Source organism: Heteronotia binoei, chromosome 2 (genome assembly GCF_032191835.1).
Source record: "Heteronotia binoei isolate CCM8104 ecotype False Entrance Well chromosome 2, APGP_CSIRO_Hbin_v1, whole genome shotgun sequence".
Taxonomy (NCBI): domain Eukaryota; kingdom Metazoa; phylum Chordata; class Lepidosauria; order Squamata; family Gekkonidae; genus Heteronotia; species Heteronotia binoei.
The window spans coordinates 54,951,522-54,977,091 of NC_083224.1; the positions used below are offsets into that span (position 1 = coordinate 54,951,522).

Consider the following 25,570-nt stretch of genomic DNA (forward strand, 5'->3'; position numbering starts at 1 on the left):
TGTGTGAGGATGTGTAAGGTGCTACTGTTATGTTTATTTAGAAAATGTATGCCCCACTTTTCTACTTTGACAAGTGCTCAAGGCAGCATATGAAGAAAATTTAAAAAGAGCACCAAAAACACAATAAACAACAACAAATCAGATTTCAAAGTAACTAGAAAGCTATACAGGCAAAACAAAACCTTGATGCTATGATCATTAAAATTAATTAATTAAAACATTTCTATCTTGCCTTATAGCTTTGAATTCAAGGTTGTAAACACCATAGAAACCAAGTTGCAAAGGCATAGTTTACAATCCAATTAAGACACAAGAGTTACAATATAGAGGATCAGCAAACTCACAGCCACTTCTGATGAAAAAGTTCATTTTCCACCTCTCTGAACAGGACTGTTGTATACCCCCTTCTTAAATGTAGCACTTGAAACCCCACTCTTCATCTACTATGAAGCCACAGAACAGGCCTGTGGTTTTACTGTGGCCATACAGGCAGCTCTGTAAGTGAAGATTATCAATCAAGGCTGAAAGTGCTGTTTCAGTCCCAAATCCTGCCCTAAAGCCACGTTGAGACAGATCAAAGGAAGATTTTTCATCCCAAAATGCCTGAGGTTGCTCTGCCACAACCTGCTCAGTCACCTTGATCAGAAAGAATAGGGGCCAACAACTGTCCACACCCCTCTAATCTAAAGAGGGCTTCTTAAGAAAGGGCTTAATCACAGCTTCTGTTAACTGTGAAGGAAACATTCCTTGTAGTAAGAAGAAGAAGAAGAATTGCAGATTTATACCCCGCCCTTCTCTCTGAATCAGAGACTCAGAGCGGCTTACAATCTCCTATATCTTCTCCCCCCACAACAGACACCCTGTGAGGTGGGTGGAGCTGAGAGGGCCCTCACAGCAGCTGCCCTTTCAAGGACAACTCCTGTGACAGCTATGGCTGACCCAAGGCCATTCCAGCAGGTGCAAGTGGAGGAATGGGGAATCAAACCCGGTTCTCCCAGATAAGAGTCCACACACTTAACCACTACACCAAACTGATAGTCCTCACCAAAGGTTTTAGCATCTTCTCCTGGTATGACATCAATAGACAGAATGAGTAAGGATCTAATATGCAGGAACTGGCTTTCACAACTCCAAAAAAATCTGTCAACATCACTCAGGGAAACCAAGACTGGAAGAGAGAGATTTTAAGAGAGAAGAACTGGACAAAATCACCAAAGCTAATTTCCCAATCAAAGTTGAAAGTGTGTGGCCCAGAGAACATTAAGCCTTGGACCACCCTAAATAGTGGAGGAGATTTGGCCAATGAAACAATAGCAGAAAATAAAGCCTTCTTTGCCACCACTGTTGTTAACTCAAAGGCCCATAAATGGGCTCTATAGTGTGCTTAATCTGATTTGGCATGAATTTTCTGTCAATGGCACTTTAATTGATTCCCCGAACTCTGCATAGCTCCACTAAACCAAGTAGCTGGTACTCTGCTGGGGGAAGGGCACTGAGAAGCAATTCTGTCAATAGCACCCTGCCAACCAGTATTCCAGGCTAGTAGCAGACAGCCACCATTGAAAGTGCCCAGAGCAATCTGGAAACATACTGGCTCAATCAATCCCTGGAGTTGGATCATCCTAAAGGATCCTCTGTCCTTGCAGAGGAATCTAGACATTGTAACCTTCTCTCTTAGTGAGTAATATCTGACCATGGCAGAGGCTACAGTATGAACCTTTCTACCAGATCATCCACAGTGCAGAAAAAAGGATCCAATGCAAGACCACTCGCAAGTGTTGGGCCCAAAAACAGCCCCATGGTTGTCACAAAGTCCTGAACTGAACCTGTTGAGTTTTATTTGTCGTGGCTTATTCATGTATGCAAATCATCATCAAGTGATAAAGCTTACCTGCTTGTAAGCCTTCTAAGTGGCATGTGACTGGCCACTGTGTAAACCAGGATGCTTTGGTGGATCATTGGTCTGATCTAGCATGGCTGCTGTTAGGAAATAGCTCTTTCGCCTTTACTGCTGATGGCTTGTGCTGGATCCAGCCCACTTTATTACTGGAGCAACTTTCTTCTTTGGAAGAAAGTCAGGATCAAAATCAAAACCAATAAAATAAATCACTAAGCGGAAAAGGGGAGGACAAAATATAGGGATGTGGTTTTTTACTATCAGCCATATATGCCCTGTAATACCTAGTTCCCGCATCATAAACTAGGTGTTACAATGTGAACAGCTGGGAAGAATCTTCTTAGTAAACTTCCAGCCTTCATCTCTGCCTGGCTTCTCTGGACACTAAATATTTTTGAGGACTCAGCCAGTGATTGACAGGCAAGATCTTCCACCCCCCCCCACCTCCTGCTAAGTGCCTTTTGTGGCATTAAATAAATAAATTCTAATATTTGATATTGAACGGCTAACCTAGTCCATATCCTTTACAGCTATAGACTGTATCAAAAGCCCTCCTCAAAGCCTGATTAATGAACCTATTGTACTCTCTGCTGCCCATCTTGTTACTTCCCCAGAGACATTAATGATTGGGTTAGTTGAGCATATCCTCCCTGTGGTGAAGCCCAGAGACTATTTATTTGGCTTCCACTAAACATCAGCATCAGTCGTTTTGGAATCTGTCTCTGTCCAGAGGGGTGAGCATTCCTTCTTTCTTTTTTTTAAGTAAGGACTTTGTGTGTTGGAGAGAAAGAGAGATCCCTTTAATCTCTCATTTCTGAACAGCAGCCCAATAGTTCTCTCCAGCTATGCCTAGACACTGAGCTTTAATGTTCCCTACTGCCTAGCATCCCTGTAAAGTTGTTTTCATTTGCCTTTGTGTTGTTTAGATTTACAAATGTCAAAACTGTGTTTTGTGGGGGCGTTGCAATGCTTTCTCCATTCTCTGTTATGAACACCAAGGCCAAAGATCAAGTGCAACAAGATTTCTAAGAAATATCAGCTATTTCTTCTCTCTTTTCCCCCCATGGACCCGTAATCTCCCTTGGCAATTCTGGTAAAACAACTCCCTAGAGAGTTTCATGTTTCTTTCACTAACCAAACCCTCTTACTTTTACAGCCTGTTATCTCCACAGTAATCTCTAGTGCTTTCCCAGCAGGTTTCATTCAACTGTGTAAACATTTTCACCAAAAACTACAGACAGAAGTGTTAACATCTTAAGTGATTGTGATCTTTACATTGTATCCTCTGCTTACAATATTGACTTTTCTTATACAAACTGCATGCAACCACATATTTCATACATATGCAAAAACATTGTGAAAGGACATATTTAGCATAAATAAATCAGCATGACTTAAGGAAAAGTCTTACACTTGTATCCTAGGCAGGTATACTCAGAATTCTATGCAGATATTTTCTATAGGACTTACTTCTAGGAAAATATTTAATGTAACGTTAATGGAGAAGAGATTACTACAGATAACTGGGACATTTCTTATAGGTGTTAACCCACAGGACACAGTACTCAGAGCAAGATTCCTTGTAGCTGCCTGCAAAATTCAGCAGGAAATCTTACAAATTAACATGAATTTTAATAACTTAGAATCTTAACCACTTTGCCCTGGTTGTACAACTTTAAATTTTTAAACTGATGTAACTTTGTAAGACTAACAAATTTTAAAAGCTGTATTTCTCCTTTTCTGTATGATCTTACTTTATAAGAATTGTAGTCACGCAACCTGTACTAGTCACAGACCGTATAATAAACTGAACCTGTAATGTTAATGTATTACTTGTGTCTGCATATATTAAAGCAGCCATGCAAATAAGTTGACAAAAGTTAATAGCCCACAATCTTTTTTCATTTGCTTCCTAGTTTGCAATAAGTTCATGTTAGGCAGCTGAAAGAAAAGAAATTTTTTTTTCCTGAAAGTCTCCCTGGTCAGTCACCAGGAAGTCATGTACTGTCACTGGCTATTTACAAGTCTGTAGTAAACCATTCCGAATAATTTTGCAAGGATTACACTGGTTACCACGCTACCATCCATTTTTTAAAAAAATCTACTGCTCAATAGATTCCCTTTACCATTAAAAGCATGAGGAAGAAAACTTAGGTGTGGACTTAGGTGAGATAGAGTTGACCAACCAGACAGAAAATCACTGGCAGTAGAAAAACAGAATAGTTTCAGTTTCAGTTTATTTCAATTTATATCCCGCTCTTCCAGCCGAAGCGGCTCAAGGCGGCTCACAACATATAAAATCTAACATAAAGTTTGGCTTTAAAATACATCAATTTACAACAATGGCTTTAAAAATACATCAATTTAGACAATTTAAAACAGTAAAATAATAAAACATATAGAACAAGCGATCTGCCAAAATGATACACTACAAACTTCCATAAAGTTTCCAATGTCAGTTAGTTATAGGCCAGCCGGAAGAGGGCTGTCTTGCAGGCCCTGAGGAACTGCCCAAGGTCCCGCAGGGCCCTCACCTCTTCCAGCAGCTGGTTCCACCAGCAAGGCGCCATTACCGAAAAGGCCCTGTCCCTGGTGGATTTCAGACGGGCCTCCTTTGGCCCGGGGATTACAAGCAGGTTTTGAGAACCCGATCTCAGTACTCTCTGGGGAACATGTAGGGAGAGACGGTCCCTAAGGTAGGCGGGTCCTAGGCCATATAGGGCTTTAAAGGTAATAACCAGCACCTTGTACCGAACTCAGTATATTATTGGCAGCCAGTGCAGATCCCGAAGCCCCGGCCGAATGTGCTCCCATCTTGGGAGCCCTAATAACAGCCGGGCAGCGGCATTCTGCACTAACTGCAACTTCCGGGTTCAGCAGAGGGGCATTACAGTAGTCCAACCTCGAGGTGACCGTGGCATGAATCACCATTGCTAGATCGTCGTGCTCCAGGAAAAGGGCCAACTGCCTCGCCTGCCTAAGATGAAAAAATGCAGACTTGGCAGTGGCTGCTATTTGAGCCTCCATTGTTAGGGAAGGCTCCAATAGTACCCCCAAACTCTTGACCCTGTGCGCTGCTGTCAGTGGCGCCCCGTCAAAAACTGGCAGGGGGATTTCCCCTCCCGGGCCACGACAACCCAAGCAAAGGACTTCTGCAAAGGAGGAATAGGAAACAGAATAGAAAAACAGAATAGGAAAAAAACAGTTCTCTCTCCAGATTCTGGAATTCTGAATTTCCTAATCTTGTTTCTGGAGCCGTACTAATTCATTAAATATGTTATTTATTAATTTATTTGGAAAATTTATATGCTACCTTTCCAGGGTAGGGAACCAGTTTGAGGTGGCTGACAAAATAAAACATAATAAAACCAAAATACATCGTAACAGCTATTAACTCCTGCCCCCCCCCCCCCAATTGAAAATACAACAGAGCATAAACCAAGATAAAACATGAAGCAGCTTAAAATGGGTCTGGAACTATTTTCTGGCTAAACATTTTTCAAATCAGGATATAAAATGATGTTCAAAGTATCAGCCTTAAAAGCCTGGGTAACGTAAGCATTTTGGCCTGGAGCCCAAAAGAAAGTAGTGTAGGTGCCAGACGGGCCTCAAGGTGGGCATTCCATAGGTATGGTGCCACTGCTGAAAAAGCTCTCTCTCCAGTCACCACTTGGGTTACCTCCAAAGATGGGGGCACACAAGGCAGGGCTTGTGGGGAAGATTATAGCTGGCAGGCTGCAGGAGGAAGTCCTGTTTTTGATTTCTAGATACTGTTGTTCATGTGCAGTTTACCATAGTTTTCTTTGGGTTTTTTTTTTAAATTACAAGATACTAAGGTACACTGATTAAAATCAGACCTTGTGGACCAGGATTCCTTTTTCTGTTTTGATTTAATCACAGGTCATCATACATCACAATGCAAACTGAAATCCTGCTAAGCTTGTACAATTATATCAATACGCATTTTTTGCTCATTGGTTTAATCTAAGATGTTTCTTGCAGTTTTCAGTTGGCATCTTTTTCCTTCCATGTATATAAGTTACTTGGAAGGAAAAAGATGCCAACTGAAAACTGCAAGAAACATATACCATTTCTAAAATAAATTTTTATATTCTCCAAGTTAAACTAGAAGGCAGGTTGAAAGAAAGACAAGGTAACAAATAAATGTAATAATAAAATGGGAAACTAAACTATTCATCCCCAGTTTTAACTTGTGTGAACACTTACAAACAGATTTTTTAAAAGGTAGCAGGTACATGCATGTCAAACCTACATGCACAAGTCAATCCGTATGGGCACCCTGTTGCTGGATACATGTACTGTAAAATAAGATACAGCATGGAGCCAGGCCAGATTGCTATTTGCCTCCACTGCAATTCTGAGGGATTACCTGCCTTTGGATTTGGGTACAGATATGCACCTTTATCAAATTAGACTACACATGAAGTGTCACTTTGCATGCAGGTATCTTTTAACTGAGATGTGCTAAGTGGAAGAATAATTTTAGGCAGGGCTTTTTTTGTAGCAGGAACTCCTTTGCATATTAGGCCACACACCCCTGATGTAGCCAATCCTCTTGGAGCTTACAGTAAGCCCTGTACTAAGATCCCTGTAAGTTCCTGGAGGATTGGCTACATCAGGGGTGTGTGGCCTAATATACAAAGAAGTTCCTGCTACAAAAAAGTCCTGATTTTAGGAAGCATTCAAAGTCAGTCACTAAACCCTGAACACATCCTAAAACTACAGTTTTTATAAAGTGGGACCTGCTGTTGGAATTTTTGAATGAAGCATCTGATTCTGACACCCCTGTGGCAGGCAATCTAAGCAGCCTGACAATTCTGCCCTGCACTCCAGCAAGAATATGCATTTTGAAGGAGAAACGTCTCAGAAAGTTAGGGAAGTATACCAAGCCATTAAGCAAAAAATAGTAATCTAACATTACAGTCTGTCAGTCACTCAGCCAACAGAAGAGACTTCTGCTAGGATGGTTTTTGCAAGTACTTCTGCCAAAAGTGCTTGGAATCTTCTGGGTGTAAAAGGAGTCACATTTGGTGGAATTTTTCAAGGAAAATGGGAACGGCAAAAGTAATAATGTTCCTCAGTCACCCAGTCCTCTCTAGCCATTAAGCTTATTCTAAATGGGTAGTTGTTTTTCAAGCAGACAGGTGCCCACTGGTAGCAAGGCATATGTGAGATAGATGATAGATAGATAGATAGATAGATAGATAGATAGATAGATAGATAGATAGATAGATAGATAGATAGATAGATAGAGAGCTCTCCTCTCCCCACTTCAGAATGGAGTGCTTTAAGGTGAAATCTGAACTCTTTTACTGTGAGTTAACAATGAGGTTATTACAATATAGATGCACACCAATGTGAATAATGTTTATTCACTTTTGCATCAATAGATAATCACAGAAAGCAGCAAACAACCAAACACAATTGTTGGCCTGAGTGCAGGTTGTACAAGAGCCATCACTACCACTACTCCTCTTCATGGTTAGCCCTATGTGCTATCCTCTGCTAATACAGATACATTCCAGCACCACAGAATTCTTGCAAGGCTAAAATTACACTCCATCGTTCCTTTGGAATTCTGACAGTGTGTGGTGGGCACAGCCACAACATTTCTGCCTCAGTCACACACTGAAGATCCTTGAGCTGTAATGGCAGCTGCTACCAAAGCAATATTTTAAAAAATCTGAACAGCCATCAAATCTCCAGTGGCCAATCAGAAGCCTTGCTGGACAAAAGCCTCAATGTGGCCCCATCCACTTTCTAAAAACACTTGGAGGGAACCAGCAAAGGTGTAGGCAAGCACCAGTAAAATATATACAAAGAATCAGCATAATCATCTTTTTTTGGTATGAAACTCTGCAACAAGCAAGGAGAAGCATAGGGCCAGGAAGATTAGCAGTCTATAGACAATGCAACACAAGTCTGTGGGAACAGATGTAGGGTTGCCAATTTACCCACTATGGAGTGGTTTCACACAGGTGATTTGGCCTGACCTAGCCCTGCCTCCCATTCAGATTAAAAGTGCACAATCACACAAGCACATCTGCCCTCTGAGCCAGACCCATTCTCACCCCGTCTCCAGACACCTCCTATCCGCATTAAAAAGCTACCTGGATTTTCCCAGTAGTATCCCCCTGAATCGGATGTGGGTTGCATAATCAGCTGCTGTCTGAATGCACCAAGTCATTTCTCACACAGTTGGTCCCCCCGCCCCAGCTGCTCTCCAAGGTGCGCTTGTGTATTTCTCTGCCTGAGCACACATACAGAGGGCTTTTTAAAAAAAACAACCCTTTCCACAGCAGCTCCGTGCTTGAACCATGCTAGCAGTCTGAATGTGCAATCACTGATGGCTGCTGGGATCCTGTCGCTTCAATGGTGGCTGTCTGATCCCTCTAAAATGGACCTGACTGGATTGGTTTTTTCGCCTCAAGATACTATTGCGTCAATTTCCCAGTGTGATAGCACCCATGGTATATGAACGCCGACCGCTGCCTCTTAACTCCCACTGCTACTCAAATGAGAGGCAGAGGGAAAGGCAGGGGAAAACATCAATGTGTCGACAGCACTTCCAGCTAAAACTCAGAAGTGATGTCACCAACTCCCTAAGATTTCATTGACACTGGCTGCATTCAGATGGACAATTTGGGCCGACACAGCCACGTCCCACACCCAGATTAAAATGGCACATTTACCTCAAAAAGCCATGGGGTATTTCCCGGTGGTAAATCACTAGAGCACTTTCCTAAAGATATTTCTGGGCCATCTGAATGGCCGGGGCATGCACTGAAGTGCCCTGCAAGCACACAAGCAGTGTGACTGGTCTTCTGGGACACACGTAGTAGCCCGTGTATCTCTTGGTGGCCAGGCATGTGTGATCTGCTCGCGGTGGGGTGTCTCAAACTGCATTGGCTTTTAAAAATCAAATCATTAAAGTTAAGAGGCTGCCACTGTGAGCTGCCAGTCAGAATGCAGCCACTTGGTTTTCCTCATGCCCCTTCCCTGAAGTCTCCAGGCATGCATCTGGCAATCCTAATGAAAGAATGCATCTGAAAGCAAAGGCCTGATTAAAGTCAATATACCTTTGGCTATTGTGGGAGCTTTTTCAATGCGTATGAGAACTCATTTAATTTGTTTTGCTAACCAATTCTAATTTTGCATACTCTGGTCTACAGTTTATAAATGGGGACAAAAGTATCCCATTAACTGGGAATGGACAAAAATAAAAAGTTCTTAATCATGAATGTGGATGTGAACTTAACATGGGAATCAGCCTTGAATAGCAATATGTTGCTAGCAAGCAAAGATGGAAAGATACTTTGGTCATACTAATGCTATTGACTTTATACAAAGTTGATCAAAGTTGCTGGCTTTGTAACAACAAATGCACTGATAAAGCAAAATATCTGGATATTTATATTTCAACAAAGTGACCTCTTTTCCCTTTGATCCTATCATTATAGAGCTGACCAGTAAATTCAAATTTCGGACCTCTTTTAAACTATCTTTATATTATAGAACCGATGCACTCAAAATGGTAGTTCTACCAAAACTAATTTTTCCCCTACAGAATATCTCAATTGACATTCCTGAGAAGCTCTTAAAAATGACAGATATTGTTAGATTATATTTGGAAATATAAAAAACCAAGAATTGAAAGGAACTCTGTTTAAGAAAAATGGACTTATGATGAGCTAGCAATTCCAAATCTGGCTTATCATTTGGCTGCTAGGCTACCCTGGTTATCAGAGTGATTTAGCACCCCTAAATCTAGTAATTTAAATCTAGCAATTGATTTTATTGAACAATCCTTGGTTGGAGTTCAATTAAGAACTTAAAGAAGTCATGTTGGATCAGGCCAATGGCTCATCCAGTCCAACACTCTGTGTCACACAGTAGCCAACCCCACCCCCACCCCCAAAAAAACCAAGTGCCATCAGGAGGTCCACCAGTGGGGCCAGGACACTAGAAGCCCTCCCATTGCGTCCCCCCCTCAAGCATCCAGAAATTAAGATATTTGACACTGTAAAGTAGTCCCCTAGATTTCTTTGTTATCATCAATAGTGACTGAGCTAGCTCATAGGTTTGGGTGGTCTAAAGCCTGCTGTTAGCTTTAGCAGAATGCTGGATTGAATCATTACAGGGACCTAGTTAAAGAAAATATGGTTTTGTCATACAAAGAGGTATCACAAAGGAGTAATGGTGCTATTCTTTGCTTTTACTACTTACAAAAAGCTTTCTTTTACTTCAAAAATAGTGCAGGAGAAGAATGAAATGTGTAAATTTGAAACTTGTTTATTAAAGTATGTGAATAGGACTATCCAATTTTTATATTTTATTATTAAAGGTCAATCATAGTCATATTCCAAATTTTGTCTTGAAGGAAATATTTAAGCTATGATGTTAACTATAGTGTTTGGTCTTTTCTATTGGCTTTGGGGAAATAATGATACCAATTTTGTTACTAACAACACCAACTTGCACTCATCCATTGAATTGTTTCTTAATTACATTACTGCAATTTGCCAAAATGGTTTTGGCAAATTGCACTTTATCTGATTCCCACTGCAAGATTAAATTTTGCTGTCCTCTGGAAACTGAAACTGTTCCTCCTCAAAAATGAGATTGGATGAACAAATTTGAAGTAGTCCCTATATTAGTTAAGCTATCTGCATTGAAAAAAAATAGCTAATAATGGAATTTTGTAAAATAAATAGAAACATCTACAACAGAGGTTTGATCCATTATCTGATATGATGAATCCCTCTCTTGTGTATTTCATTTTCAATGTATCTTAAAACTAAGATATGTTTATTTTGTATCTCAAAACTTTGCGTTATTTTAATTGTATTGCCTTTTGCTTTATAAAATAAAAAGGTCATACGCTTCTTTGGCCAAAGGTGAGTTGCAACTAGGAATATCCTCTCTAGTAAATTCCAGGTCACCCATATCATCTTGTATTCTCCTTCTGCTGTTCAGAGCTCCATATATAAAAGATCTGCTCATTGATGAAACAGCAATATTTCTCCCACTACATACACACCCCATAAGAGGGTAAATCCACAAGCATCTGTCTCTGCAACACTTTTTAAAGCTTCTTTCAGGGGTGTTGAACTCATAAGGGCCAGATCTGACATAAATGAGACCTTGTCCTTATTTAAGATTAGGTAGCAGAAATATAAACTTTATAAAGGACAAACACAAATATATATATTTTAAAAACCTTAAAATTAAATATGCTTAAAACATTAGCACTCATTGGTCTTAAAGGTGCTTTCTTTGTATCTCTCCCATGGGATCCAGGGAACTGGGTAAAGGAAGCTCTGGCTCTTTCCTTCCTTTCCCAGGGGGCCAGGAGGGGGAGGAGCCTGAGCCAATAGAAGGAAGAGAGGCTTGGCCCAGTAGCTCTGCTGTGCAATTGAGAGAGCCTGGCAAAGCAAGCTCTCCCTCCCCACTTCCTCCCCAAGGGAGAAGTCTATGTCAATGGAGAAAATAGAGGCTTTGCTCTATAGCTCCTGTGCGATTGAGCAAGCCTTGCAAAGCAAGCTGTTATGCAGAAGGAATCAAGAGAGGAGGAGAAGGAAGCAGATGACAGCCGATTGCTCAGGGGCCTGATAGGAGCCCTCTGAGGGCCTGATTTGGCTCCTGGGCTGCATGTTTGACACTCCTGTTAGTGTGCAGTAATGACTGGCAATTATGTATATGGTACATAGAAGGTGGGTCCAGTTGCTGTTTTTGCTTGGGTTCTTCTGGGTTGGCAAGAATTCACTCATCATTCATTGCAGCCCAGACCTTAAAAGCCTTCATAGCACAATGCAACCCTGTCATATTTGCTAATGCACTGAGTTCCCAGATAACATGACCTGAACATCAAGCAATAATGCCTGAAAGTTCATGTGCTAGACTACAAATAATACAAACAAAAATGCTCTTCAGAATGTAATTCTGTTTCCTTGTCTTCAGCTAATAAAGCAAGCCAAGTTCTACCCCATGTTACATTTTAATGTACTATTTGCATATTTCAAGTTGACTTTATTATGATTGGCCTTAACCCAAGAGGAACTCTACATTGTGTCCAGATCTGCTCTCCCTGATGGATTTGCATCATCTCACTCCCTGACCCCACTTTTTTTAACCAATCATATAGAAACATCTGCTCAGTTCTAAGTTCCCAGAAACTTCTACTTGTTCTCCATGTCCCTCTGCTAGGCTTGTTACTTCCCCAGTCATAGTATAGGCACAAAAGTTGGCATTCTCAGTGGGTTCACCAGCCTACCCCATTAATTTACCAAGTTTGTTACAAAGTGCTGGTTATTACCTTTAAAGCCCTATATGGTCGAGGACCTGCCTACCTGAGGGACCATCTCTCCCCATATGAACCCCAGAGGGCACTGAGGTCAGCAGGGAAGAACCAACTGACTATCCCTGGGCCGAATGAGGCAAAACTACAGAACACCCATATACGAGCCTTCTCTATTGCAGCCCCACACCTATGGAACCAGCTCCCGGAAGAAGTGCGGGCCCTGCGGAGCCTCGAACAGTTCCGCAGGGCCTGCAAGACCATCCTTTTTAAGATGGCCTTTGCCTGACTAAATGCTTGATGGATTCACCTTATATGAGATCCGCCATCATATCATATCTACTGATGGAATAGCACCAGAAATATTTAATGTGTAATTTTAAATTGGAATATTTTTAAGGTTAAATGCTATTTTTAAAACCTATTGTATAATTTATTGTATTGATATGTTGTTAGCCGCCCTGAGCCTGCCTCGGCGGGGAAGGCGGGATATAAATAAAACGTTATTATTATTATTATTATTATTTATTTAATATACTTATATCCTACCACCACTGCCACTTAAAGCAGCTTTTCAGAAGCTGAAACCAAAAACTGATCAAACCTAACTCAAATTAAATACTGCTGAAGCAGCACAGATATGCACAGAAAATTTAAAACAGCAAATAAGGCAATAACATAGCTTGTTCTTCTCTTCTAAACTTACATAAGGGCTGTACAGACAGCATTTTTATACAGAAGGTCAGCTGGAAGGAACACTGATGGACCAAAAGCCCATTACAAACCTCCTTGCCAAACGTTTCATCATACCAAACAAACACAGTAAATCTTGTACTGACAGGAAAAGGTATCAATAAACTAAAGCTGCTTTACTGTGCATTTTCATCAGATACAGAATTCTCAGAGAGATGTTTTAACCAATATTTTTTTGCCTCATTAAAAGGGAGAAAATTGTCAGTTGACTATGAGTTCCATGAGAGAGCAGATACATGTTTAACTGATGCTTCTATACCGACAGCACAAAAAGTATCCATACTGGCAGCCTAATGTGGGATGATATCTCATTAGGAAGATCAAGAGGCAATTTCACATGATGCAACTTTTCTTAACCTAGCACAAGTTGAATCTATCAAAAGTCTTAAAGGAGCCTAAGAGATTACTGAACAAACAGTTGTGACTGCAATTGTGACTACTAAGTAATTGTCAGCAGTATCCAAACCTGATTTACACACTTAATAGACAAAGATGGGTATAACTCAGTGGTATGCATTTGGATGTTCCCGTGCCGAAATTAAACAAGAAATTAGCTGTCTTGGGTTGGCTTGAGGATATGAAGTGATGCAAAACATTCCTGAAATTCTGGCAGTAATGAAAATTTATCTTTTCAAGGTGTTTTAGGTTTGGGGAGGCAAAGGAATGGGAAAGGAGAGAGAAGAATCTGGCTTGTCAAACAGTGGTTACTTTAAATTTTAAAAAGACAAGAAGTGATACCTAACAAACTAACAGCTGATGGTTGGGTATATGGGAGGCCAGGTCTACTTCTACTAGAAGTCTTATATGCAGATCAGATCTACCTATAAGAACTAAAGGGGGTCATCATTTCCTATGATTAGAAAAAGAATTGCAGATCTATATCCCACCCTTCTCTATGAATCAGAGACTCAGAGCGGCTTACAATCTCCTATATCTTCTCCCCCACACAACGGACACCCTGTGAGGTGGGTGGGGCTGAGAGGGCTCTCACAGCAACTGCCCTTTCAAGGACAACCTCTGCCAGAGCTATGGCTAACCCAAGGCCATTCCAGCAGGTGCAAGTGGAGGAGTGGAGAATCAAACCTGGTTCTCCCAGATAAGAGTCTGCACACTTAACCACTACACCAAACACGCTCTCTTTCTGTAACCCAAAGCAAACCATAGCCCTTTCATATCCAGTGGCACATTCAGCAACACACCCCTAATGTCACTCTGCTTAAGATGGTACTGTGTGATCTACAAGTTGTGGGGGTCAGCATAAAACTGTATTAAAAGTGTGAAAGCAAACATCCAAAATAGTGCATTTAAGTGCACTGAGCCTGGATTTTGCACTTCTGTTTACACCGGCATGGCACACAGAAACAGGCATTTCCCATTAACATCATGGTCAGGAAATGTCCCAAGTACACATTACTATAAATGACTGTTATCTAGCAGAACTGCTATGTTAGGGATGAGTTACAGGAAAGGATATAGTCCTATGACCATCTGGAGCTATGGCTTTTGTGGCATTTACTCTCTTTATAGACATTAAAGAGTGACTTAGGTTACTTTGTACTGAGGTACCAGTAAGATTTCATTGCAGATGCTTTGTCAAACTATGTCATATAGGTCAGGGGAGCCCAACAATTTTCTGTGACTTTGTTTTGTTTTCCTAGAGCCAATAAATTGGAGAAATATATGCGAATAGCCTAACATGTCATGTTAACTAAGAAATATGTCCTGCTGATTTTAATGGGGCCTGCTTGGGACTATATGAATGTGCATAAACAGTCAATGTTGACCATAGAAAGTCATACTTTGCAAACAGGTTGCCAGGTCCCACCTGGCCACCTGCAAGGGGTGGAATTGGAAAGATAAAACAAACACTGTCAAATCTGAATTTCTTAAAAATGGTACAAAAGTCTAGTGTGTGAACATGCACCATGCCATTATTTTTATTTACATATTTACAACATAGTTTTCTGTTTAGCTGTAAGCAGCTTATAACTATAACTACTGTCCAAATAGCACACTTTAAAGTAATCCACATTACAGAACAGCACAGTTTCAAAGAAAGCAAAGAAAGCACTGCATACACATACAAAAATACTAAGATTCAAAGGCTTAACTTATACATCAATTTCTAGTTATTGTATTTCAGATAAATTATATAACAATAGGATGACACTGAGTGAAGCCCCTGAACAATTTTCTTTCAGGAAAAAGACAAGTCTAAAGTGGTGGAGGCAATGGCTTGCAAGACCATGTCTCTTAAGTGACTTATGAAGAATAATGTAAAGAATATTTAAGATGTTAGATCCAAATTTGTTTGGCTTGCATGAAGGCAGCAAGTTCTTTACAATTACAGCAAAAATGAAAATATATTCCTAAAAAAGCTCTCACTCCAGTAATCCAAGAAAAGCAAAAGGTTTCAACATTATGGTATTTCATGGCAGTACTTCCATTATTATGCACCCTTCATCTCTGATCTGAGAGGCTGGCTTTTTTAGGACCTTGATGAAACCCAAACAATACATTACACCAAATGTGAAAAAACCAAGGATCCTTAACCTTTAATCTACTGTTGCCCACCAAGTATGCTCCATTATCATTGAACACCACCCAAGATACAAGTAAAAAATATGACATAAATACATTACTTTAGATAAACAACATACCATTTATAGCATACAGGGAGACAATAGGGGAAAAGAACCTAAAAAGCACCCATTTTTCTTCAAGACCAATTGGCACTTTCTGGTGAACCTGTTTTTCCCTTGTCTCAGGTGCTATTACAATGCATCCTCTTGTTTTCTTTTTGGAAGCTCATCACTCACACTAAATTTACACTTTACAAAGTCCATGTGTTTGAAAAATTCTCCATCATGAACATAATTCCTAAGAATGTGTAGACCTGGTTTAGATCAGGATGCAGAGTAAAGATGCTTAAGTCTTGCCCTGTACCATTTGCTTGGTAGATAAAAAATGTACATGTACTGATAATTACATGTAAATATACGCAGAGGAGCAAACCACTGGGAAATGAGATTCCAGCACAGAACCAAGTCCTTGTGGCAGTCATGTGAACATTCTAATATGTGAATCACATTTGGAGGAATATATTTGTTCCTTCTACAGAGTATGATCAGGAGTGGAGAAATGACAAGGAATTCCCTCCCCCTCTAGTATACTTTCTTTCCTGGGTTTTATGTTCTAGAAAAGGCTTGAAACAGCACGAGAGGAAACATTGGGGGGGGGGGAGAGTAAATCTGGAGTGAGGAAGAGGAGGAGGACAAAGAATTATGCTCTATTCCATGGTTTCTCCACTACTTCCACTGGAATTTTCCTCACTGAGCTACATACATTTGTTTGTAGGTTGTACCAGAGTTACTGGTCAAAAATCCCTCCTTCTCATTGGTTCTTGGCCAAATATTAGTCTCAGCACAAGGTTTCCTCTGAAATGCTGTAGATGGTGCTGGTGTGTCACAGACTCTTATTATTTCAGAAGGGATATTTAATGCTCAGAAATATATGCTAAATCCCTTTGCAATTATATTTTTCACTATAGTTCTAGTTCACACTTTATACTGCAGCTCCTGAATGTTCCCTGGGTACAACAGCCTGCGTAACTCAACCTCTGTCCAGACCATAAACAAAACTGAGACAAAGGCATCAAAATACCAGATATGTATTCAAACCTCCATCTCCTAGCTACATGTTTAATTTACTTTTGTCTCAGATTATACTTTTTGATTACGTAAAACATAAATTTTAGAGCCATGGTGTATAAAACTAGTAAAGAGTAATTTAAAAAGTAAAAGGTAATCCCAGCAAGGCCTTCCCTTGACATTTCAATTTATTTTAGTTTTAATTTTGTTTAAGCTTAACCTCTGCCACTTGTTCATCTAGCAAGGTAACCTTCCTTCCTTCTTTCCTTCCAGTGCAGGTACACAGCATAGCCTTTCCTCAGCTGTGAGAAGGAGAAGTTTCCATAATTGTGGCAGGAATACTGAGGTTCATAATTCTACAGGAGACTTGTGAAGGTCATCATGCTAGCAAAAAGAGGTAGAGAAAAGGTGTGGAAACGCCTTTAAACGACCATTAGGAAAACAATCAGTACATGGAATGAGCAAAAAACCGCTGAACAACTCCAATCTTAAAAGCTATGTGATCATCATATCTACAAAATACTTCACATAATTAGATTGCCTCACATATCATGTTGGTAAGGACTGTCTCAAAACAGAAGTTACACATCAGACAGCCCAAGGAGAAAAAGTAACAGACAAGATCTGGTCAAAGTTCAGTACTTTAACTTGAAAGTGCTTAACTTGTGATGGGTTGTACCCAATGTGATAATTATATTTAAGAAATGTAACATGGTAGAGGCTGACTGCACACATAGTTTAGGTAAGAAGTAACCATTATAGTCAAAGAAATGAGCAGATTTTTTTTCAAGGCTGCTTGGTAATGTCAACTAATTCAGTATCTATTGCATGGCCAAAGCAGAATGGTAAGATTTTGCTTGAAGCTTAAAAGGCTTCTGCTTTACTAACTAAATCGGAAGTTTGTTGTTATTTAAATACCTCTCTGAGTTACAATCCAGTAGCTGCATTCTTTGCCATTTCATACTGGAGATGAAATGGCAAGCTACTCAGTTGAAACCCCAGCTGGATATCCGTGTTTTCTCATTTTCTTTCTCCAAATAAATATGTGAATTTTGTTTCTACAAAAGAATGTCAGCAAGTGGGGGGGGGATAACCAAGGAAAGGGAAGGAATGCACTAAACTATGCATTTATTGTCACAGTCCTAATCTGAAAGGACAGTACAGAAAAATGTACTTGGCATAATCAGTAGGGCAAGAAAAATATCCAGGAGGAAAAAGCTTCTTTCAGAATTAACTGTTTTAATTACACTATTTATGATATGCATCAATATAGCATGACAGCATTTGATACAGTTTGAAAAACTGACATGCTTTCTGATTCCTTTGCTCAGAAATGTTCTCTGTAGACAGCCTTGGCTATAAAGAAAGTCTCTCTTTCAGAAGGAAAAACAAAAATGTCTTTGCTTGGACTGCTGTACATTATTTCCTCCACTGCAGACTAGCTGCCACTGTCAAACAGACTGTCAAAACAGGCATGGCTGCACGTACCTTATAATGTGATTCTGTCTCCTCTTCCTGAGTAGAACTGGAGGGAGATGGTGTAGCAGATTTGCTTCCGGGGGGTGATGGGGAACCATGGGTAACACCGCTCCTCAAACCCATCTGAGAAATCAGCTGTGACTGGCTGAGGGCACTCATGTGACCGCTTAACATCCCTGGTCGATTGATCAGGGGAACTTGATGGTTGGAATCATAGGAAGTGGCGTCTGAGTGGACCATCTCCTGGATCTGAGTTAGGAGAATATTACTTTTTAATTAAAATTGTATTGTATATTTTTGTTTTATAAAAATTACGTTATGATACAGATTGGGCTTTTTTTTTTTGGCTGAGATGTTAATTACCTTTGTTAAAACTAGTCTTTTCCATGCAGGGAAAATAAAACTAGTTAAAAATTAGTTTAAGGCATTAATCATCTTCAATTATCTCCTATTTTCTGAACTGTTCCATTAAACAGAAGAATGTGATCAAGTTGCAGAAAATATAGCAACATATTTTTATGCCAATTTTTTAAAAAGTATAGTAATATTGGTGTAAGTGGATTAGATTTCTAATGCACTAATAGTCCCCTCCTGGGCAGTCCCTGAGATTCAGATATCATACCTCCCACAGCTATGCTACTGTGGTGCCTGTCTCTACAATAACAACAAAGGCTGCTCCTGTTGCACAGGGCCATGCACTATCCCAGATCCTGAATATGGGGGGGGTGGGCAGACTACACAGGCAATTAAGTTCAACATAACAGATTTGCACGTTGCACCCTTAATATTTCACTTCTAAAGTGGCCAAATACATTTTGGTTAGTCGTTTTACATTTCCATCCCCAAGGAAATTATGAAAGATAGTCCTGTTTTTATTATAAAAGCCCACATAAAACAAGAGATTGTGTGATGAAATGACAACAATACAGGATTCCATTTTTGAGGAAATATGCAAACATGAAGAGAAACTATACTTTACAACAGAACGCCAAAATTAATGTAGTACAGAGAGCAAGTGTATTTCTTAGTTCTGAATGGGTATTTTGAAAATTCGATACTTGCTGACCAAAGGATTGGAAAACAGAAAGTGAGGAAAAGAGAGGTTTTGACTGGAGAAGAGTTACCAGAAAAGGGGGCAGAAAGAGCACTATTAATTTAAAGAATGTCCTATACAATAACTCTCAAGACTATGTATGTTTCCTTAAACTGCTTTTATTGAAGGTCAAGTCCTCTAATACCACTGTCAGTAGTTATTAAAATAATGTATTTTTTTCATTCCGTCTAATATAAGGTCTGTTTCTGTGACACAAACAAGCAGACAAATCTGCTCTGAAGACTTTAAAAGTTTGACTTGTGCAGAGAATATATTCACTTTTGCAAATATAACCTACTATCTAATCTTTAAACGTGGTTTGATTTTTTTTTAAATGCTAAACTATAGCCAAAGACCACCAAGGGCACTAGAGATTAAATTGCCTAAGGCTAAGCTATTTGAAGTGAGCAATTTTTTAAATATTCTGTCCAGTAAATGTGTCAGTTTGTATCAGATACAAGAAAAAGTAAGTCAGAAGTTACACATACGTTTGCTTTAAGGCCGTCTCCAGCTAACTGATCTGAGAACCAGCCCTTTAACGCTTGGGGTATGCAATATTTGTTCACTCTGGCATTTCTTGCAACACCTTTGAAGCATCTGCCATCACCCAGGTTTACTATAAAAAACCAACCTATCTGGTTTACTGTAGTCTATATAACTAATAGTGAAGTATGGCCCCTGTTTATAGATATCTATGTCTGTGGTTTGGGGCCACACGGACACTAAATGGATTTTCTTGCAAACTTGGGGGAAAACCCAGTTTTGCAAAGAAATCTGAAAGCTTAATACATTGGGGGGGGGGGGTAGTGTTAAAGATCATCCATCTCCAGCATGGCCATTGGTGGCAGTGGCACAGTCTGGAAACTGTGGTGGGCCTGGTGGTTGCATTGGACCCTGGGAGCTGCAGTGGGCTTGGTGTAGGCTTCCCAATCCCCAGGTCCCAGCGGGGGATCCCCCAGTTTTACAGGCTTCCCCCCCCCCGTGCCCAATCAACTGGCCAGCAGGGGGAAGCCCCGCCCCCACAGACACCATGTACCTCTAAAGCTCCAGCAGGTTTAGAAATCTGCAAACAGGTCCATTTTTAAAATGTGTGCCTTTAAAGTTGAGCAGGAAACAGGAAGCGCTTCATGGGGAAGGGTTAGCAGCAGTTTCGTCAGAGCACAGACCCTCCATTTGTTTTGCTTTCATTTTCAGAGCAAGTAAAGTTGTGGTGGAACCAGACCCAGAAAATGTGTGCGTGTGTGTGAGAGAGGGAGGGGGCAGGGGATTCCCCGGTTTGGAGGCCCTCCCTCTGCTTTAGAAAGTGTGTGGGGGGGGGGAGGGAAATGTCTATTGGGCACTCTATTATTCCCTATGGAGAATGATTCCCATAGGGAATAATGGGGAATTATCCATGGGTATCTGGGGCTCTGGGGGGGATGTTCTTTGTGGTAGAGGCACCACATTTGCAGCATAGCATATGCTGCCTTTCCTCAAAACACCCTCCAAGTTTCAAAAGGATTGGACCAGGGGGCCAATTCTATGAGCCCCCAAAGAAGGTGCCCCCATCCTTCATTATTTCAAATGGAGGGAAGGCATTGAAAAGGTGCGCAGTCCCTTTCAATGTGATGGTCAGAACTCCCTTTGGAGTCAATTGTACTTGTCACAACCTTGCTCATGACTCCACCCCAATGTCTCCTGGCTTCGCCCCCCAAAGTCCCCAAATATTTCTTGAATTGGACTTGGCAACCCTATCTTGGTGGTGGCTGTGCTGGAACCTGGGAGCCACAGAGGCTCAGGTAAGAAATTGTGGGAGAGAGATAGAATTCCCGGCTGGGTGTGTCTTGTGGGCCCACACTTGTCTTTTCTATACTAATATACAATATATATTACACCCATAGATATATTATGACTTTACAGGTTTCCAATAATTTTAAAAGGATGAACAGGATCCAACTACCTCTTACTTCCTCCTTCTAAGTCACTTCTGACAGCTGTGAAACGTATGGGAAAAGCTGAGACAAGGAGGAAGGATCTGCATCTACGGGGAGACTACATGAAATTCTTAGAACCCCAGTATGTAAATGGAAGTGCCTTCTGCTCATGGATCCAACCCAGTAGCAACAATTGGGAGAAAACAGTACGTATTGATATGGGATAACAGAATTTAGCTATGCCAAAGTTGACATTTCCCCTTTGAACTAATACACCAGTGTCATTCCATCTAGAACTAGTAATTAACAAAATTTCACATGATAGTGCATCACAGTTATTATGATTCATTTGGTTATATGAGCAAAAATACTACTATAATCTGTGCCTGGGATTCTAGGAAAAGAAAATATATCTGAATGAAGGCTAAACCATACTACTGCTGGCGTTCAATGACTAAAATTTCAAAAAGTGTAATATGGCCCTAGAAAGATGCTGAGAAATATGAATTGAGATTGCTGCACTGGAAAAGGAGGGGATTAACTCTTCCTCCTGTGTACCATTTCACAAATTGAAAATGCCCCCTTCTTGTTTTAAACCCTGTAAGGGAAAAAGGCAGATGCAATAGGGCTGGGTCCAGATGGGCAGTTTAAGTCGACACAGGAACGGCTTGCAGACAGATTAAAAAATCAAGTTCAAACGCACACATCTGCCACTCGTCTGGCTCCCATACTCACCCCATCCTCTGGCATCTCTGAGGCGGCTCAAAGAGCTACCACTTCCCAAATTCGTCTGCCACATGTCATTTGCCTGGGCGTCTGAATGCAGGAGCACACAAGTGAAGTGGATTGGTGGTATGGACCTGCCAATCCTCTCTAGGCGTTCAGCAGTATTCTTTTTTAAAAAACTGCCCAGAGCACATGAGCATATGTGTGCATGACCACTAAGAATATATGGGGAAAAAGAAACCCAAACCATGCCAAGGGAATGGTGCGCAACAGCCATCTGACTGCACCAAAGCACCTCCTGCATGGGAAACGGACGACTTGCGCGGGAGTGTTTGATCGGGATTCAGCCATCCCATTTTGAACCAATCTGAGATGCTTCTGGTGCACCCAAAGCTGCTGGTCTGGACCCAGCCTATGGGCACTGGTCCTCTTTTGCTTATTAGGCTTAAAAAAGTCAAGTGAAGTGGCATTGAGGGAAGTGTTAACCTCTCTCTTTCATACTGCTGGGCCCCAATCCAGATTGCTTCCCTGCCAAGTTGCCTTTAAGAACCAAACTAGATGTCAAGACTTCCAATCATGGAATTCTAGCTTGGTATGTAATATGGGCCGGGGGAGGTGGGGGAGACAAAGATTATGCCGTAACAAGAAAGGACAAAAATAAATGTGATTCTAGTGCTAATATGAATGTATCTTAATCAGGACAGTCATGAAGATGTGCTAAACTGTACAGTTATGAACAAGATTATAATCTGGTCATTTTAAAGTAAGCTGACCTCTTTTATTGTTTCATGGACATAATGGTCCTAAACTGGACCATATTCTGGGGTTTCACATTTCTTCTATTAGGTATTAACACTGTGTTCTCTACCTGCAGACAGAGGGGTGAATGCTGATTAAATATACATTCCTCTTCTGTTGTGGCAAATCCATACCATGACAAAACATGAACCTGTGCCATGGTCAATGGCACAACTGACTGTTTAGCCAAAAGAAATAAGTGGAAGCACTATACCCTGGATTGCCCAATGCAAAGACGAAGGGATGATTATTTTTACTTTATTTATTGATGTTATTTATAATCCACCTTCCTCACTGAAACTCAAAGAGGATTATATAATGTAAATCAGTATAACCAATAGGATGAGGAGACATCTAATAAACAATGTAATAGAACTAGGCTAGCAGAAATACGAACTAAGGCATAAGTATCGAACATGACATGTTAATGCCATGGTATTATAATGGTAAATGGTATATATATATATAACACAGTGAGAACAAGATAAAAACACAGCAACAGATAATAGCTATTAGTAGTCTAATCTGTAGTCCCATTCTCTCTCTTAAAATGTGTTCCTGAATTATTCCCTTAGAATTATTCCTTTAGAAAAATGCCCTCCTGAACAGTTCTGTTATACACAGTTTGTTGAAAGGTGGAAGTGTAGAAGCCTTCCTGACCTCCTCAGCTTGGGAATGCTGCTGGACATGTGCCTCTTGTTGGATAAATGGGTGGCAGCAGTGGCCAGGGGTTCCTGTTCCCATCTTTGGCTGGTGAGCCAGCTGCAACCCTTCCTGGGCATAAAAGATCTTGCCACTAATGGTATACGCCCAGTTAACATCCAGATTATTGCAGTATGCTCTATGTGGACTGCCTTATGTTAGTAAAAAAACCGCAGGAGTAGTGACTTGTCCCTCTCAACTAACCCACTTAGGTAAAATCAAACCATTAATTAATTTAGTATCCTAATGAAGAGGCCAATGTATTTGGACACCCCCCCCCCCATTTACCCCTGCTTATTACAGAGATGGACCTTAGCCAGCTACTTAGTTAGGTATGATCAGATTCAGACACAGCGGAAACCAGCAGGAGGTAAATCAAACACTGTCTTAAACATTTTCCCCGACTTTTTGCTTTTTATATTAATCTGATTAATGTTAACATGAGTTTAAAGACCCAGGGCTTTATTTATTAACAATTTTCGTTTCCGATAAGCCCACTGAGGTGCAATCTCTCATTAGCAGAGGACTCCTGCCAACTCCATTAGCAGCTCATAAAGTAAGAGATGTAGGGAAGACCAGGGAGGGCTCAGTAGGCTTCAACAGAAATAAATCCAAATGCAGCAGCAGATTTATTGCTACAGGTCAGGAATCAAGAGCTTTTCTACAACACTAGACAGCATGTTGAGTTCAGATACTCCAAAGGCATGGGTTGTAAGTAGACTGAAAAGCAGGAGTAAATTTTACAGCTCTTTTCTGTATGATTCAATAAATATTAGCATGTGCTATGTTTTTTTTTTTTAAAGTTACATTTGTATTCTGTTTCCACCCATCCTCCAAAGAGATCAGTGCAGCATTCTAACCTGGTGTGCATCAAATTAACCCTTAAACTGTTTCACATATGCATGTTCATCGCTTGATGACTGCAATAACAACTGTTTTCAAGTTAAGAGTTAAGTCATAAGCTGTCAGACATCAAATGAACAGTAACCAAGTTTGGAGTGATCAAGTGACAAATATCTGTGTGTGAACCAGCCACTGCAGGCATCTATCCATGTGGGAGGAGTACCACATGGTTAATCCTTTGCACATAGTTCAGGCAGTTTTATTCAGACTCAGGGGCAGCCCAAGGTTTTTGGCGCTCTAGGCAAACTATTAATTTGGGAGTCTATGTTCAATAGACAGAGAAGTGAAAAGTCTTGAATGAACATTTTACTTACTGAGCATTCAAAATTAGCAATAAAAAAATAAAAATAGATAAGTTCTCCAAAAGGCCTCCATGTTCCATTGTGGCGCCTACAGACCAGAGTCAATTAAAACAAAGATTTATAGAAGCCAATTTATCAGCATTGTCTACTGGAATGATGGGACGTATACCTTTCTGTGCCAGCAGAAGGGCAGACATGGGTGATGGGGTCTGGAGTAGGGGTGTGCATTCGGTTTGGCCGAACCAAATAGACCTCCGAATACCCCCTGATTCGAAAGTATATGGCCCGGTATACTTCCAAATCCAGTTGGAAGGCATTATATGGGAGCCGTATTGATTCGGAAGTATATGGAAGTCCATGGAAAAGGCAGGAAAGGAGCTTTTAAAGCCTCAGGGAAGCTGCTTCCCTCCTTTCTCGCCTTTGGAAGCCTTTTCCCGCCTCTCCCATAGCCTCCCTGGGATCAGGGAGGGAGGGGGAGGGGGAGAGGAGCTTCAGCAGCCAATCCAAAGTATGCATTTGCAAAATGCATTGCATATGCATGCTTTGCAGGGCTGTTGTATAGCTGATGGCTGGGCTAATCCCCCAGCCATCAGCAACATTGTTGTTCTTTTGTTTTCTTGAGTATCCAAGTAAATACTGTTCTCTGGCCAATCACAGAGCAGTGGTATTTTTTGAAATGGCTCTGTGTAGGGCCAGAGAACCTCTTTAAGTAGTCTGCCTGGCTGGACTCCATTCCATTGCTGCTGTGTTGGTATGAGAGAGAGATTGTGCTGCGCTGGCCCTTGGCTTCAGCTGCTGCTGCTCTCTCAGCCTTTCCTGACCTGCCTGGAGAAAACATCTATTGTAAGACAGTCTTGGGGTTCTTGTTTTTATTTTAGTTAGGATAAAAGTAAAAGGACTTTTTAAGACTCAGAGTCCCTTATCCAGATTTGGGTGGGTGGGTAGCTTATTTGGGGTTAGGGGGTTCTGCTGGGGGTGGGGGCCTGGGGTGAGTTTTTTTTTAGCCAATTTGCCTATATCTTACTTTAGTAAGAGG

At 40.8% G+C, this 25,570-nt stretch overlaps 1 protein-coding gene across 4 annotated transcripts in view; it reads right to left on the reverse strand.

Moving 5' to 3' along the window:
* Window positions 1-25,570, reverse strand: part of TOX2 (TOX high mobility group box family member 2) — a 351,639-nt gene that overhangs the window by 60,930 nt on the left and 265,139 nt on the right. For 2 of the 4 annotated variants that reach the window (XM_060231005.1, XM_060231004.1), the window contains one exon: window positions 18,107-18,346. The exons of the other annotated variants lie outside the window; for them this stretch is intronic. In XM_060231005.1, the coding sequence (XP_060086988.1) occupies window positions 18,107-18,346 (240 nt within the window). The remainder of the gene's footprint in view (window positions 1-18,106; window positions 18,347-25,570) is intronic. 4 annotated transcript variants of the gene reach the window in all.